Genomic DNA, 14,940 nt, shown 5'->3' on the forward strand with positions numbered 1-14,940 from the left:
TTTGTAATTGATGCTACCTGACTACATTCACGTGTTTCCTCCCCCTCACTCGGAAACCTAGATCAGGACTCAATTTTGCCTCTGCCAGTAGGTTTGAAGCGTTGCCAGATAGCCCTTCAAGCTGTGGCTGGTCCTTGCCGCTCTCCAGACTGCGTGAGCATTTTTTCTGCCACCTCTGGGAGGGCGAGCACTGCCAACCACTTTGCTTTACGCCCCTCTCCCACACTTCTTCCATGGTTTCTCTTCTTCCTCTACTCTCTTCTTTTCCTCCTCCTTCCTAGTCCTCCAGCTCACCCTCTGCTAGCCCCAGGTTGCTCTCCACAGTTGAACACCCAGCCATGACACTAGGTCCTGTCCTTCTGCCAAGTGTTCCCACCTTGGCCAGTGCCTCCCAGGTGCTAGCATGGAAGGTTTCTTCCTTTTCCCTCTCACTCCTTCTATCTGGCCTTCCTTGACTTCCTTCTTCCAGAAGCTTCTCCCTCCTCCTTGTACCTTCCTGGCCCCTCCAACTTCCTTCCCTTGTTTTTGCCTGCCCTCTCTGCCTTAGCTCCTCCCCCTTTCCTCACTCCCAAAGGAAGGGAACCATCTCTGTCATAGAGCATGAGCAGAACTGTGGCTAGGTTGGGAGTCAGATGGATGTCTCCCTGTCTCCTCACCGGTAGTGGTGCTCTCTGCCTTTTTTCTGCCTTGTGGTTCACTTACTGACACTCCCACCTACCTCATCCCTGCCGCCCCACCCTGTTCTCCTGCCCTGATTCCCTCTACCTTACTCCTTGATACTTGTCAAAATCCCACCTTTCTTTCCACTTGGGAATGGCCTCAGGACTTCTTTAGCCAGAGGTCAGTGTTCTCTGCAAGCTTGGTGGCCCTGTGCCACTAACATTTTCTAACTACCAGTCTCCCCTGCCCCACCACCCCGCCACCTTCCTCTGCCTCTGCCTCCCAGCGCCACCTCTCCCAGCAGAGGGCTTCCTTTTTCCTTCCCTTCCAGCCCTCCCCCGGCTTTCCACCGCTGCCGCCTCTGTAACCTGTCTTACCACCAAGGGCCTGTGTGTACAGAAAAATAAATAAATAAAAAGGTCAGCGAGTGGAGGGAGCAGCAATAACCCCTAAAACAGTACTATCAGTGGAACATGATTGATCAATTGAATTCCATAGCGGCTGAAAAATGTGGGATTAAGTAGTGTATTATACGCACAATGAGTTGAGGCATGATGTTCATTTCAAGTTCATTTCGCCGGCCTCTGCCACCAGATCAGGCAATCAATAGGGGCAGCAGATATCATATATCACCTCTCTGCGGGCTGGGGAGAGAGCACCATAATCTCTCGCAAATTTAGAGTGACAGATTTGTCAAGATCTGAAGGGCCCCTGAATAAATGAAGGCAAAGAGACTCCTCCAGCCAGTGACCTGAGGACAAAGCTTTAGTTCAGCTCTCTCTCTCTCACACTCACACACACACACACACACACACACACACACACACACACACACACAGGGTCACAGGGTGAGGCAAACCACACACAGGCATGTACACAAATCCACACAGAGGCATAAAAAGCGTCTTGCCACACGCGTGTGCTCACACACACACATATCTGAATGCAGGCTCACAGACAAGTGTACTTTCTGCTCCTTAGGGCCCATTCGGCAAGAGCATAAGATACAAAGACCCTTGATTCTACTTTCCCTCGGCCCTAGCAGCAGGGCATTCTCCCAGAAGGAAGGAGGGTTGCAAGCAGAGACAGTTAGGCACAATGGGACATGTAGACAGTGACAGGCCATGGGGGTAGGGAGATGTGCATCCTGGAAGGGGGGGGGGCTTGTGGGAGAAGGGGAACATGGGCTCACATTGCTCATGTGGCCACGTTCTTGTACAAAGATTCTTATTGTCGTTTAAACTCACCCAGACCCCTTTTTATCCAGATGTTTATTACTTGCATATGCACATGCATAGAGAACACTCACACAAAGGGGAAAATAAGTATACTCTATTCCAGTTCCACCGACAGGCCCACTAACGGTTCTAGAACCATGCAGAAAAAAATACAAGTAAGAGACCTGGTAGTTCCATCCATAGGAACATAGGAATGTCAAGACAGCCTCTACCTACTTCAAGCTGGTCTTAGTGTCTGTCTTTGTCTGTCTCTCTGTCTCTGCCTCTCTGTCTCTCTCATTCTCTGCCTCTGTGTGTGTCTCTCTCCATATTTTCTCTTTCTACCTCTCCCCCCACCACACACACACACACACACACACACACACACACACACACACACACTTCCCTTTTGGAAAGCAGTGCCTTTCGCTCCTTCTGAGAGGCCAGCGAGGGAGGATAGCTGTAGACTGAGGTTAATCAATATGTAATACTTTCTATGGTCTCCCAAATGATACCATACAGTGTTACTGTATATAATGCAATATTGATTATATCATATCATATAATCACCTATAAACTGATATATATAACAGTCCCAGAGGAACACCCTGGGGCCTAGAGCACAGGCTGGCCCCAGGCTCAAGGATCCCTAGCTTGTCATGGGCTGAAGGAAGCCAAGAAATCGTAAGCTGGGTCTGGGACCAGCAGAGTTGCAAAGTGAGGGTCCAGAGAGGCTGTAGGGCAGACTCTGTCCTCAGAATACTCTAAAAACTCCAAGTGGCCCAACACTGTGGGGGAGGGGTTAGGGACAGAGGAAACAGAGACAAACAAGGTAATGCGTGGCCAAAGTGGAGATTTAGAGACTGGACTACCTTCTGGCCGGAAGCAGACTCTAGTGGTGACCAGCCCTATCTCCATGGAGCAAGTCTTGACTCCTGGTGGAAACCTAATGGAAGAGCCGGGTGCTCCAGGAGCTGGCTCCTACCGAGCCTGAGCCTGAGCCTGAGCCTGAGCCTGACCTGAGCCTGACCTGAGCCTGAGCTGTCCAGGGGAGAAAGATAGCCGGGTCCTAGCTGCCTGCATGCTTTCTGAGGTCTGACCATGTGGATGCCCAAGCAGCCCCTACGATCGACTCCTCTTTCCTCCTGCTCTGTGTCCAGCCCAACCCGTGTACCTCAGCTTCTCTCTCAGGGGCCCTCTCCCCAGGAGTAGTTAATGACTTTACCCAGACTCCGTGTTATACTTAGCTTAGAAATTTGATGATTTTCAATCCTTGGAATCTGTGGAACTGAAATTTATCTGAACCCAGTTCAATTCTCCACAGTAATGCATGTCTGAGAACCCAGCCTCTCACCTAGTATGACTCAGGCTGGGGGATGGGAGAGGCCCCGGGAAAGAAAACCTTGGAGATAGCCTCATGGGACCTCCTACCTCCATTTCTGCCCAGTCCTTGCCTACCCTGCTACGATCTCCCTTCTTTCTCTCTCCTCAGCTCTTTCAGAGTTCTGGCTTCTTCACCCAGTCTCTGAGGAAGGGCCAACCCTCTAGGCCTTTAGGCCTAGGGCTCTAGCTCCCTCTAGCTTGTGAGCTAGAAGAAAGGGATCCTAACAGGGGCACAGAGACACAGGGACCAGAGCCAAGTACCCAACCCTTCGCCCACTACTGCCTTCCTTACTTCTGTTGGCCTGGTGCTCATGACCTAAGTGTCTGTGTGTTTCTCAGATGTGTCCGAGGGCTCTGTCCCTAATGGAGACTCCCAGAGTGGTGTGGACAGTTTGCGGAAGCACCTGCGAGCCGACACCTTCACCCAGCAGCAGCTGGAAGCTTTGGATCGAGTCTTTGAGCGTCCTTCCTATCCCGATGTCTTCCAAGCATCAGAGCACATCAAATCAGAACAGGTGAGAGGGGAACTTGCTGCCCACCCAGAACAGAAAAGAACTGGGCAGAGCAAGGCCCTCTCACACCAGCAGCTACCGCATATGCACCACAGGAACACGGCCACACAGACAGACGTTAAAGCATAGTTAAGAAAAATAATTTCAGTACACAGTCATTTAAAATGATAAGCTATGGATGAAAACATAAATGCTGTCCCTATTTAGGGTTTCCAATTCCTGATGAAGGGCACTGTGGCATCCCTCAGTCCCCCACCCTCACCCAGCTCTGGCATTCTGTGACCCGAGTATGGGATAGTCTGAAATATCCTCTTGCTATGACCCTTGCCCAGGCCCCACCAGGTCCCACAGAAAGTCTGTGAAAAATCCTCTTGCCCAGTGTCAGAAAGAAAACCCATCCGTGCCTGCCTGCTTGTCCCTGCTGCATCCATCCAATGTGAACCCAGGCTGGCTGACAGCCGTCTCAGCCACCCACGAGTCTCACAGACACAGAAGAGCACAAAGCACACAACATGGGCCGTAGCATGCACTACATCAGAGAAACACACCACTCAGAAGCATAGCCCCTAAAGCCTTCACATCTCAGGGCTAGCAAGATGGTTCAGTGGTTAATGGCACTTTTCCACCCAACACTGCAGCCCAACGGCCATGTAAAGGTGTGGGGAGAACTATGTCCACAGAGTTGTCCCCGGGCTTTCACACATGTGCCACGGCATGCCCTATTCCCCATGCAATAATATTGTGCTTAGTAACCCTCAAGCACGTGCCTCCATCTATACACCAATGTAGCCCCCAACCAGCCCACAAATATGGCCTAGGTCAGGCCTCCAACTGCAGCACAGTACAGCCTGTACTGTACTGTACACGCGCACATACACACACACCACACACACACACACACACACACACACACACACACACACGCACTTATACTGGCTTTGCCTCAGGCCCCACACAGCATAGTTGCACTCTAAGATTTCAACAGCCCCTAGCCTCTCGCCTTTCTCTCCACCCGTCCTTTTATCCCATAAGCTGTTTGTCTTCATAAAACAAAAATCAAAAGTCTTTTTAAGGTGCCCTGAGCCATAAACCAACAAAGGAGGAGCTGGCCAAGGCGGGCGGCTCGGTGCACCCTCCCCAAGTCCCTGGCTGTATTACAATGAATAACCTTTATTTACTTTCATTAGACTATTAAACACCAGCACAGTCATTTTTCCCCCTGAAACTCGGAGCAGGGCCCATAAAGCAAATCCGAAGCCTAATTGAGTTCATTTTAATTTCTCTCCGATCACAGCGAATTACTCTGGTGATAAATCAGGGGGCAGCTTCACCCCCAGTAGAAGGCCTAATTTGCAGCTAATTACAAAACTGATTTCTACAGGAAGATCAATACGAGAAGGAATTGGAAATGACGAGGCAATCCCGTCCAGCCAAGGCGGGGAGGTGGTCCGCTGGGGGGGCCAGGAAGCGGAAGGGAAAAAAACGGACCCGAAAGAGCAGAAAATCAGTTTTAATTTAACGTAATATTAATCAGAGCAACTTTTCCTGCTTTGTGCAGGCTCCTGGACTGCCCGGCTCCGGGGTCTGGCTTGGTGGTGGTTGCAATAAAAAGGCAATTACCCAAGTGTTTCGGGCAGGACACCCTTTCAGAGTCAATGGCTGGCCCCCTCCTACCCTTCTGTTAGCCATGTGGACTCTCCCCCTCCCCAATTTCATACCCCAGTGCACAGGCAGAGAGCAAGGGGCCCATGGGGCTGTCTTTGTTTGTTTTTTAAAAAGGGGTGCCCATACCCCATCAGCCAACACAGCAGTGCCAGGCTGGAGGCCCCACTAGGTCCTTCCCCCAACTACTAACTCAGCCATGTGCCAGGGTCCATCTCTGCCCACCGGGGTTCCCACTTAGAGGAACTTGAGTACCCATACTTCCCAGCTAGGGGATCCCCATTGCTGTATGCCCTCCTGGAGCTTCTTAGGCAAAAGATGAGGATGATAATGCTTTGGGGATGTTGGGTAGTCCACTCCCAGTGTACAGACCGCATCTACACTCACCATGTCAGGTCTACCCCCACTCTCACCGAATTCACTCTCCCTACTCAGGGAGCCCCTCCCCATCTCACTGCCCCACCCAGCCATCTCCTTCCACCCCATCTGGGAGGGCTCCGGGGTCCTCCTCTCCATCTGCACACTGCATCGTTCCGTGTACACGCATCAATAGATAGCTGTCGCTTTTCTCTCTCCTCCCAGGGGAATGAATACTCTCTCCCAGCCCTGACCCCTGGGCTTGATGAAGTCAAGTCCAGTCTATCTGCATCTACCAACCCTGAGCTGGGCAGCAATGTGTCAGGCACACAGACGTACCCCGTCGTGACCGGTAAGGTGGCTTCCATTAGGGTGGGGGCGCTGCTTTCAGTGGGGTGCCTCAGTCTCTGCCATCTGGGCCCCAATGTGACAAGTGGGCCCCCTGCCATGGTATCTGCAGAATGAGAGAGAGAAGGAGAGAGGGAGAGTCTTCTTGAACAGATGTGCGCCGATATAGGGATAGAAACATTGTGGTCAGAGTTCTCCCTGATATAGGAATAGAAACATTGTGGTCAGAGTTCTCGGCTTCAGCCTGAAAAGGTGGGAGCTAGGAGCCAGCTGCTGGCTCTCTCTGCCCTTGTCTCCTCTCTCCCCAGCTGTCTGCTGAGGACCTGTGTAGACGAATGTTAAGGCAAATAGGGCAGCTGGGGAAAGTGGCTCAGAGGTTCCAGGTCTCTAGCCTTTATACTCCTCTGTCTCCAAGAGTGCTGCAGACCTTGCTTTCCTCTCTCCAGGCAGCTTGTTTAGCTGTGGCCTTGGACCTGAGGATATGGCAACAGCCCTGCAGAGTGGAACACAGTTAGTTACTGTAGCCTCTCTACTGCTTCCTAGAGGAAGCCAATGAGAGGAAGTTGGATTCTGAGACCTGGGGAGGTCAAATGCCGGGGAAGAGGCACCCTGGCCAAACCTTCCAGGGATGGGGGCTTGGAGGTACCTGGAGTGGCCATGCAGGGGAGATCTGACAGACGATGCTTCTGATGTACAGCTTCCTATGCCGGCCTCAGAAGGTCCCTGGCACCGTGGAAGGGTTTCCGGGCCAGGAAAGTGTTCCAGTAAGAGAGCCACACATTGAGGTGTTATTAAAATTCACCTAATTATTCTGGAGGCACTAAAGCCAATGTGCCATTCGTACCTTGGGAGACAGGATGACTAAGAAGGGTCTCACTGGGGACTGGGAGACACTGAGGCATTACCAGGGAGTGAGCTGAGACCGTCTGGGGACAGGATGGCAGCGCTGTAGGTAGCTAGCATCACAGCCAGTGGAAAAGACAGAGAATGGGCTATAGGAGACCTCTGTGGTGATTTGTCGTGTTGGTGGCCTGGTAACTTTGTGTGGATAGGAGTATTGCTCTGGCTGAGGTGGGCTCAAAGCTTCAGGAGGCTCCAGAGAACCCTACCTTTCCCATGCTCTCCTGAAGTGATATCTTGGTACAGCCATGTCCAGCAAAAAACAGAGTCATAGTCTTTAGCTAGGAATCCGAAGAGTGACTAGGCTTTTGGGGACATCGTTAACGAGGCCCGCTGAGTCAGTTCGCAGCTTAGACCAGTGAGTGATTCTCATCTTCCTAACATTGCAGCCCTACCTTTAATACAGTTCCTCACATTGTGGTGACCTCCCCCAACTGTACACTTATTTTTGTTGCTATGCCAAAACTGTAATTTTGCCTCTGTTATGAATCGTAATATAAATATCCACATGACCCTCGGGGGGTCGCGACCCACAGGTTGAGAAACACCGCCGTAGCCTAGCTCAACAGGCCCTGGGCATGGGCCCTCTAAAGCCCCATATAGTTAGTTGCTCTCTGATCTTCCAACCCAAGCCAGGCCAGCTTTCTGGTGCAGTGGATACTGCTCAAAAGTGGTGAAACAGCAAGAAGGACTTTTCTCTGTAGTCAGTGCCCGCCCGCAGTCCAGAAGGTAGGAACTTCCTGGGGATGGACACATGGCTCTTCCGGGCAGGACTCCTGCTGCAGGGGACACTGGGGGCTAATGTGGAAAAGTGCCTCCACCTTGAACAGCCCCCATCAGTCTCCCCCCCATGGCCCTGGAACGGTCCCAGCTCAGCCTGGGAACATTTCCGGCTGATCCATCTGGATCCAAGTGTGAGAAAAGTTCATTTCAGACCCAGCTTGACATTCCCAGGTGGCAAGTTAGCAGTAACATCTCAATCTGTATGCGACATTTCAATCAAGCGAGGAGTAACAAAAGCAGAACCATTAACATTCGGAGCTGTTCACCAGTGGTAATGACGGGGAAACTCCGCTCAGAAACTGGAAATTGCCAAAAAAGAGAGAAGTGTGGAGAGGGGTGGGGGAGGGGAGCGGGGGCTGGGGGGCAGGGGATGATTTTTCCACACTTAGACCAAGATCCAGTGTTTGGATTAATAGCGCCATTACTTGAGGAAGGGCTGCAGATTATGCTCGTTCTTAAAATGTATTTTTGCTGGCAATTAAACGGCCGCAACTATTGATCTTTGTTGATTTTATGTCCTCCTAATTTGCATAATCTATTAAAGATGAATGATTCATGATGTGTTTATTAAGGGGACCAACAGAGTTTGCTGGAGGTTCTGTCAAGGTGAGAAACAGGTATTGCCCAGAGACGTCATGGGCTGTCTTGGGAACAGGTTTAGCACAGTGGCTTTGGGGCCAGGATGTGATAGGTAGCAGCATTAAGCTGGGTACCAAGGACAGACAGCACACACAAACTTGGAGTGAGTTCTTCTAGGGAGATGTTGACGTCTGGGAGAACAGGGCTCCAAGCAGGCTGAGGAGGGGGTAGACTCTTGCTGTGTCTGCAGAAATTCTTCCCAAAGATCCCACCCCACAGAATCTCACTCTGTAGTCCAGTCTGACCACTCGCAGCTATCCAGGTACCCCACAGCCTCCCAAGCGCTTCGGTTAAGAAGGGTGAACCACTGTGTCCCACTCACAAGCCTTCTTTAAACGCTTGTTTCATTTGAGACTAGCAAGGGCTTTGGAGGAGGAAGAGAGGGGTATTTAGGTGAGTGCAGGGCCACCGTGCTCTTAGAACCTTGGATGTGCCAAGACATTCCACAAGTCCCCCAGGTACCCAGCCCATCCTCTTCCCTAAGAGCCAAACCCCAAAGAATGGGTCTTAAGAAGGCTGGCTGGGGAGGCCTTGGCTCAACCTGAGAAGCCAGACCTTATTTATATTCCTGCCATCTCCTGGCGCTAGAGGCTGATTTCAAACTTCACCAGCCACTTGATACAGCTGTTCCACAAGGTCAGGACTGAGAGGAGACAGGAGCCTGAACTGTTGTGTGGAGAGAGAGTGGGAGCCAGTCGGCCAGGACATAGCTAATCACATCTCAGGCAAGGGTGGCTGCCACAGGCTAGGACTCAGCCAGATAGGCCTCCCCACCCAGCTTCCAGCAGGGAACCAAGGCAAGACGGCCGATTTCTCAGGGTAGCGTTTGGAAGTTCGGCGGGCCGAGATTTTAATTTCACTGCATCACAACTCAGCAAGCTGCCAAGTCAAGCTGCTTATTTAAATTTATCACCCACTCTCCCCTCCGCTGCTGGGTTGCCTCAGCTCAGTCGCATCTCTTTGCTCCAGCCCACTGCTCTAGGCTGCCGGTCTGGAACAGAGCCGACTCTCAACTAAGTGATAAAGGAAATGGGACCCACTAGTTGAGAAAATGGGCCAGGGGCACTCCGGCCTCGGGCTTCCTTATGGCGGTTGCTTGGAGCTGCCTTCAACCACCTTCAAATCCTCTTCAAAGAACCCCACAGGGAAATGGCCTTAACCTTTAAGTGTTCCACAGACCCTCTGGCCTGGGACTCTGCAGAGAGGCCTCTGCTATGGCTGATTGTGGTACCATTCACTTCTTAAGTTTCCCAACACCAGGAGCAACAAGAGCTCTTCCTCCCCACGACTTCCTCTCTGGCCTTGGCCCAGGCCGCAGTGATAGGTGACCCTGCAGAGACCCTGAAACTGATGTTAGTCTGGAAGGAAGAGATGAAAACAAGGTCTAGGATCCCCAAGTCGCTGGGAGTGCTGTTGGGGGTGTTCAAGGGTGCCTTGGCTTGGGTAAAGTCTATCCAACAGTAGACGGCAAGTTTCTTCCCAGAAGCCATGGGCTGAGTTGGTGCTAAAGAGAATTGGTGCTCACAAAGCCCCAGTGCTTCCTGGAGAACCTAAGAACACACGTGTCCCCAGAGCAGCTGCATAGAGCGGGCTTCACTGGCCTCTAGTGGGCATCACTACCAAGCACTGGGCAAGCCTTGTGCGACTGCAGTTCTCGGAGGTATGAGAGGAATGACTCAGAAACAAGGGACTAAGCTTAGCACAGCAGAGGTGGGTAAAATATATCAGTGGAGCAGTTAATGCACAGCCACCCCTCTCTCTGGGGCCAGAGTCAGAGCAGGATGTAAGGTACTGTGAGCTTTTCACGGAGGTAAACCTTAGTGTAGGAATGTTGAGGTATAACGCATGCAGACAGGGCGTGTGACCTTGGACCCAAGAAAATAGAAGCAGGGCAGGGACAACATTGTCCAGGAACTGGGGAGCCACAGGCTCTCCCCCCATGACCCAGAGAAATAAAGGGGAGGGGCACATACATGTCATCACGAGAAACGGAGACTCGAAAGCCCAGATGTAGATCTAAGTTTAAGTTCATGCCATAAGTAGTTGCAGGGACCTCAAGCCAAGAAGGTACACAGAATTTTGTTCAGGGCAATAGTTCACCGTGGTGCCAGCAGGAGCGATGGCGAACCTTCTCTGTAGTGACATCTTATGATCCAAAATGCAGAGGACTCCCATTGAGAAAAACAAACAAAAAGCCACCATAGACAATGAGCTCAGCATAAAAATCCACACCCCATGTCACGCTGAGCCATGAGGGGACGTTAGCAGGAGAGTTAGCATCATCCCCCAAGAACTAGCTAGAATATCCCAGTGTGGAGATCAACTAAAGAAAAGATCCATCAGAAAGACTAGTTTTTATTTTAACCCAGATCTGGACCCAGGAGCCCTTCCCCCAGTGCTAAGCCAACCCTCAGATAATGGAGGCCCCGAAAGGTCAATGGATGAAAGGGAAGAGGGGGGAGTTTATTCCAAGCGTATCCAGATCCAGGGTCTTCTCGGTAGGGAATCATACTTGTTTTGGATAACATGGACGATGAGAGATCTTACAATCCGGACAGTGCCCTCCTCCATTGTGTGTGCGCCTGTGTATGTTGCCAGGGAAGCTTTGAAGAAACTACAACTCAGATCCATGAAGAATCTGTGGAGGGTACCCAAGAGGGGTGTGCCCAAGTCAGACAGAGGAGGTAGAAACTGTCATCTTTGATCCGAAGTGGGGAGGTTGGAGACCCCAGCTTCAGAGCTAAAGAACAGGGTGACCCTAGAGCCCTGAGGGCCAGAGAAAAACAATGCTGGGACAAACTCAGATGCCGTCCAGCTGCCTGCATGGGTTGCCTGCGTATCCGATGGATGGCAAAGTGACCCTCTGGCAGACAGAGTTGTGGACCCTGGGAAACCTCCGTCTACTCGTCGCACTGCCAGGGACCCTCCCCTTTCCTGTAGTTAACAACCCCCTTCCAATACAACTGCATCCCCCCCATAAAATAAACACATAGCCATTGGCCAGCCCCTGAGGGGTAGGAGAAGGCAATAAAAGCCTCTGGAAGAGGCTGGGAGTCTCCTACTCCTGTCTATGGGCTCAAAGCCCCTGATTAGCTGGAGGAATTTAGAGCACAGAGACCAGAGTTTCCCTCCAACCTTGAAAGAAGGGGGTGAGGACAACTCCAGACATGTGCTCCCAAGGCCACTAAGCCATGACGGAGGGCTCTCCTCTACACCTCTATTTAGGTTGGCAAGGCCCAAGGCATAGAGGTGAGGCCTCCTTTAGCTATCTCTGAGGCCTCTGGCTACATCCCTAAGGACCCCAGCCCCAGACCTTGCTGTGATTTAATTATGGAAGCATTTCCATAGCAATAAGACATTGACAGATATGCAGTGCCCTGGGCCAGCAGCTCAGGGAAGCATTGGATGAGACTCTTCCTTTTCTTTTTCTATCCATTCTACCTTTTGAGGAGAAAGATGTTAAAAAGAAGAGACGTTGACCCACTCTGGGGCTGAGGGCAGGCCAGTTTAGAGTAGAATCTAAGATGAACCATTGTAACACAGACCCATGTCTGTTCTTACCAACCATCGTGGGAATGATGGGCTGGCCTCCCCAGGGGTGAGCCTGGGCAGAAGCACACAGTCCGACAGTGGGGCCACATAGGGAGCCATGGGGGAGATGACAAGGGTTTGGGGAATCTTAGCAAACATGTTCTGTGGCCTTCTAAGCTGAGCCCGAATATGGTCCACATCATGGAGTCTTCACCACTCCTCTTTATCTCTTCTATCCGTAACCCCAAGATGCTGGGTACATCAGACACTTTTTCTTCTTCATGTACTCTCCCTAACTCATTTAGCAATAAGGGAGAACAGGCCTGTTGGAATGTTAATCAAAACATTTTCACAAACCTATGGTCTTAATTTTAAGTGCATACCTGGGTTAAGGAGGCTTTCCTGGGCTAACGCCTTGTTTTCACAATGAGGGAGGTAGGAAAAATCTTTCCCAATGCTGCCAGATGTTATTTAGAGATGCTTAGGGTAGCCCAAAGAGGGGCCTCTCAACGTTGTTTACTCTGCTCTCTGGCATTTCCTAAGAAGAGATTGCCTAAGGAAAAGACAGCTAACACAACCTTTCCTGAATGAATGACCAGAATCTTGTGAACAGTGGAGCACTAAGGAATGTCATAGGTATGGCTCAGAAATGTCTTAGTGGCCTTAAAGCCACCAAGACAGAACCAGATACCTACAAGATGACAGGAAGGCCCTCCTTAGCTGTCGCCTCAGGACAAATAAGCCAATGCCTTTTTGACCTGAGCTTTGCACCACCGCCACTGTCATTTCTGCGAGGGCTTTGCTGCCTTTAGCTTGGAATCCTCCGCTCTCCTCCCCAGTGGCGGCTGGGCTGCCTGGCAGAGGGAGAAATCCAGTGCTGTGCTCCGAAAGCAGGCAGGCGCATGCTCCAGCAGCTTAAGCGGCCGGTTTTCCTTGGGATTAGAGTTTCACTTACACAGAGCGCCTGAAAAAACGCTGCGCTTTCAGAAGGATTAGAGCTGACAATTCAGGGCTCTCCGGGAACAAAATAAAGCCAGAGAGGACCTAGGAGACCCAGAGTATCAGGAGACTGTGCAAACAGGCTTACCCCCTGGCCGCCCAGCATGAGGGTCTCTTGGCCTCTCGTGCAGTGGACTAGTAAGTCCCTGGCCCAACCTCCTGAGTGCCAGACAGCCCCTGCTTGGCTCCACTCCTCATTTAGAGTCGGAGAAAACAGTACCCGGAAGCAAGCTGAGAAGAGTATTGGAGATTTCTCTTCCAGAATCTCTACCTCTGTAAATGAGCCAAGTTTCCTTCTGGCCCTTTGAGTGTGCGGTTCTCAACAGCACTCCTAGTCTCTCAAGCTGAGGCTGCGGCTCATCCATGCATGGCCCAGCTGCGTTACGCCCCCTGTAGGTCCCTGGGCTGCAGTGCACAGCCCTATAAGGACCTTATGTGCGGAGAAGAGGTGGAAAGAGCCTGACTAGTTGTGTCCAGATGTTTGTGGTCAAGGGGCAGACCTCACTGAGTCAATGCAGATCTCGCATCTCTGCCTTCTGGGACAAAGGTTCAGCTGTCAGTAGACAGTCACTCGGTTATAACAACCACCCTGAACTGTGAGTACAGCCCCCCCTGCTGGAACCTAGAGTAGGCAAGCCTAGGGCTGGGTGTAGGCCCAAAACAGTGGCCTAGGTGGGGTCCTCCCCCAGGCACAGAGCTCTATTCTAGAAGGCAAAGTTTGGGAGAGTCGGGGAATCTTAGAAATAAAACTCTAAATGAAATATATAAAAACCAAACCATTCTCCTGTCTCTTGAAAGCAGATTCGAAGATCACTGCTTTAACGTATGACACGCAACTTGCAAATGCAAAGATAAGATCTATTTAGGGAGCAATTAAAAAGTCAGTGACTATATCCTTGTGTGTATTATAAATGCTTGTGTCGCATGTAAGCACAGACCTGGAGCCTCAAAGACCTCATTTTCCGAGAGGCAGACAAATTTGAGGAGAGGACAGTAAAACAAGAGTTATGTTTTCTGGCCTTAGGGCCCTCCACGGTGTCAAACGGATAGCAAAAAATGCTTATTTTCAGAGAAAGGTGCCGAGAAAAAGCATCTCTAAACTCTGTGGCTATAACTTCTGCCGTATAAATCTGTGTCTAATAAGCTTAGTTGCAAAAACCATAACTAGCAGCCATTTCTGCTTCCTGGGCAGCTCCCTTCTCACTATTCCCCTGGTCTTCTCAATGCTGACACTGGCCTGGTCTTGAGATGAGTCTGATGCTTCACACTTTGCTGTTTCTTTCTTTCTTTTTTAATCTATTATTTTAATTATGTGTACATGTGTATGTGGGGTTCAGGTACATGCCCATGAATGCAAGTGCCCACAAAGGCCGGGGTGTGCGGTCCTTCTGGAGCTGGGATTACAGGCAGCAGTTGTAAGCTTCCTGATGTGGGGGCTGGAAATTGAACTCAGGAAAATCAGTATACCTCTCCACTAGTGAGCCATCTCTCCAGCCCGTTTTGCTGTTTTGTATATAGTTTTATTAATGTTATTCGAGTAGCTGCAAACAGATCAGCTTCTTGTATCAAAGAACAGAGGTTTCCATGTTTGTTTGTTTGTTTTATAAGCATAACTTATTCACTTTGGAGTGATTAATACTTTTGAGAATACTTTTTTATAATTTATTTTTATTTTATATGTATTAGTGTTTTGTCTGCATATGTGTCCGTATAAGGGTGTCAGGTCTTGGAGTTACAGTTATGAGCTGCCACGTGGTTGCTGGGAACTGAACCTGGGTTCTTTGGAAGAGCGGTCAGTGCTCTTAACCTCTGAGCCATCTCTCTAACTCTGAAAACACAATACTTTAAATTTACCTTCTACTCAGAAAGACGTGTGTATAATAACATTTATGTAAAGCTTTCTATGGATCCCTTGAAATACATTTGTGGTGCCTTATCAAATCAGTGAG

At 50.5% G+C, this 14,940-nt stretch overlaps 1 protein-coding gene across 14 annotated transcripts in view; it reads left to right on the forward strand.

The window, feature by feature from the left end:
• Pax2 (paired box 2) overlaps window positions 1-14,940 on the forward strand; it is a 91,653-nt gene that overhangs the window by 65,935 nt on the left and 10,778 nt on the right. For all 14 annotated transcript variants that reach the window (NM_001437790.1, XM_087550440.1, XM_087550447.1 and 11 more), the window contains 2 exon segments: window positions 3,600-3,775; window positions 6,017-6,143. In NM_001437790.1, coding sequence (NP_001424719.1) covers window positions 3,600-3,775; window positions 6,017-6,143 — 303 coding nt within the window.

This window comes from Rattus norvegicus, chromosome 1 (genome assembly GCF_021556685.1).
Source record: "Rattus norvegicus strain SHRSP/BbbUtx chromosome 1, alternate assembly SHRSP_T2T, whole genome shotgun sequence".
Taxonomy (NCBI): Eukaryota; Metazoa; Chordata; class Mammalia; order Rodentia; family Muridae; genus Rattus; species Rattus norvegicus.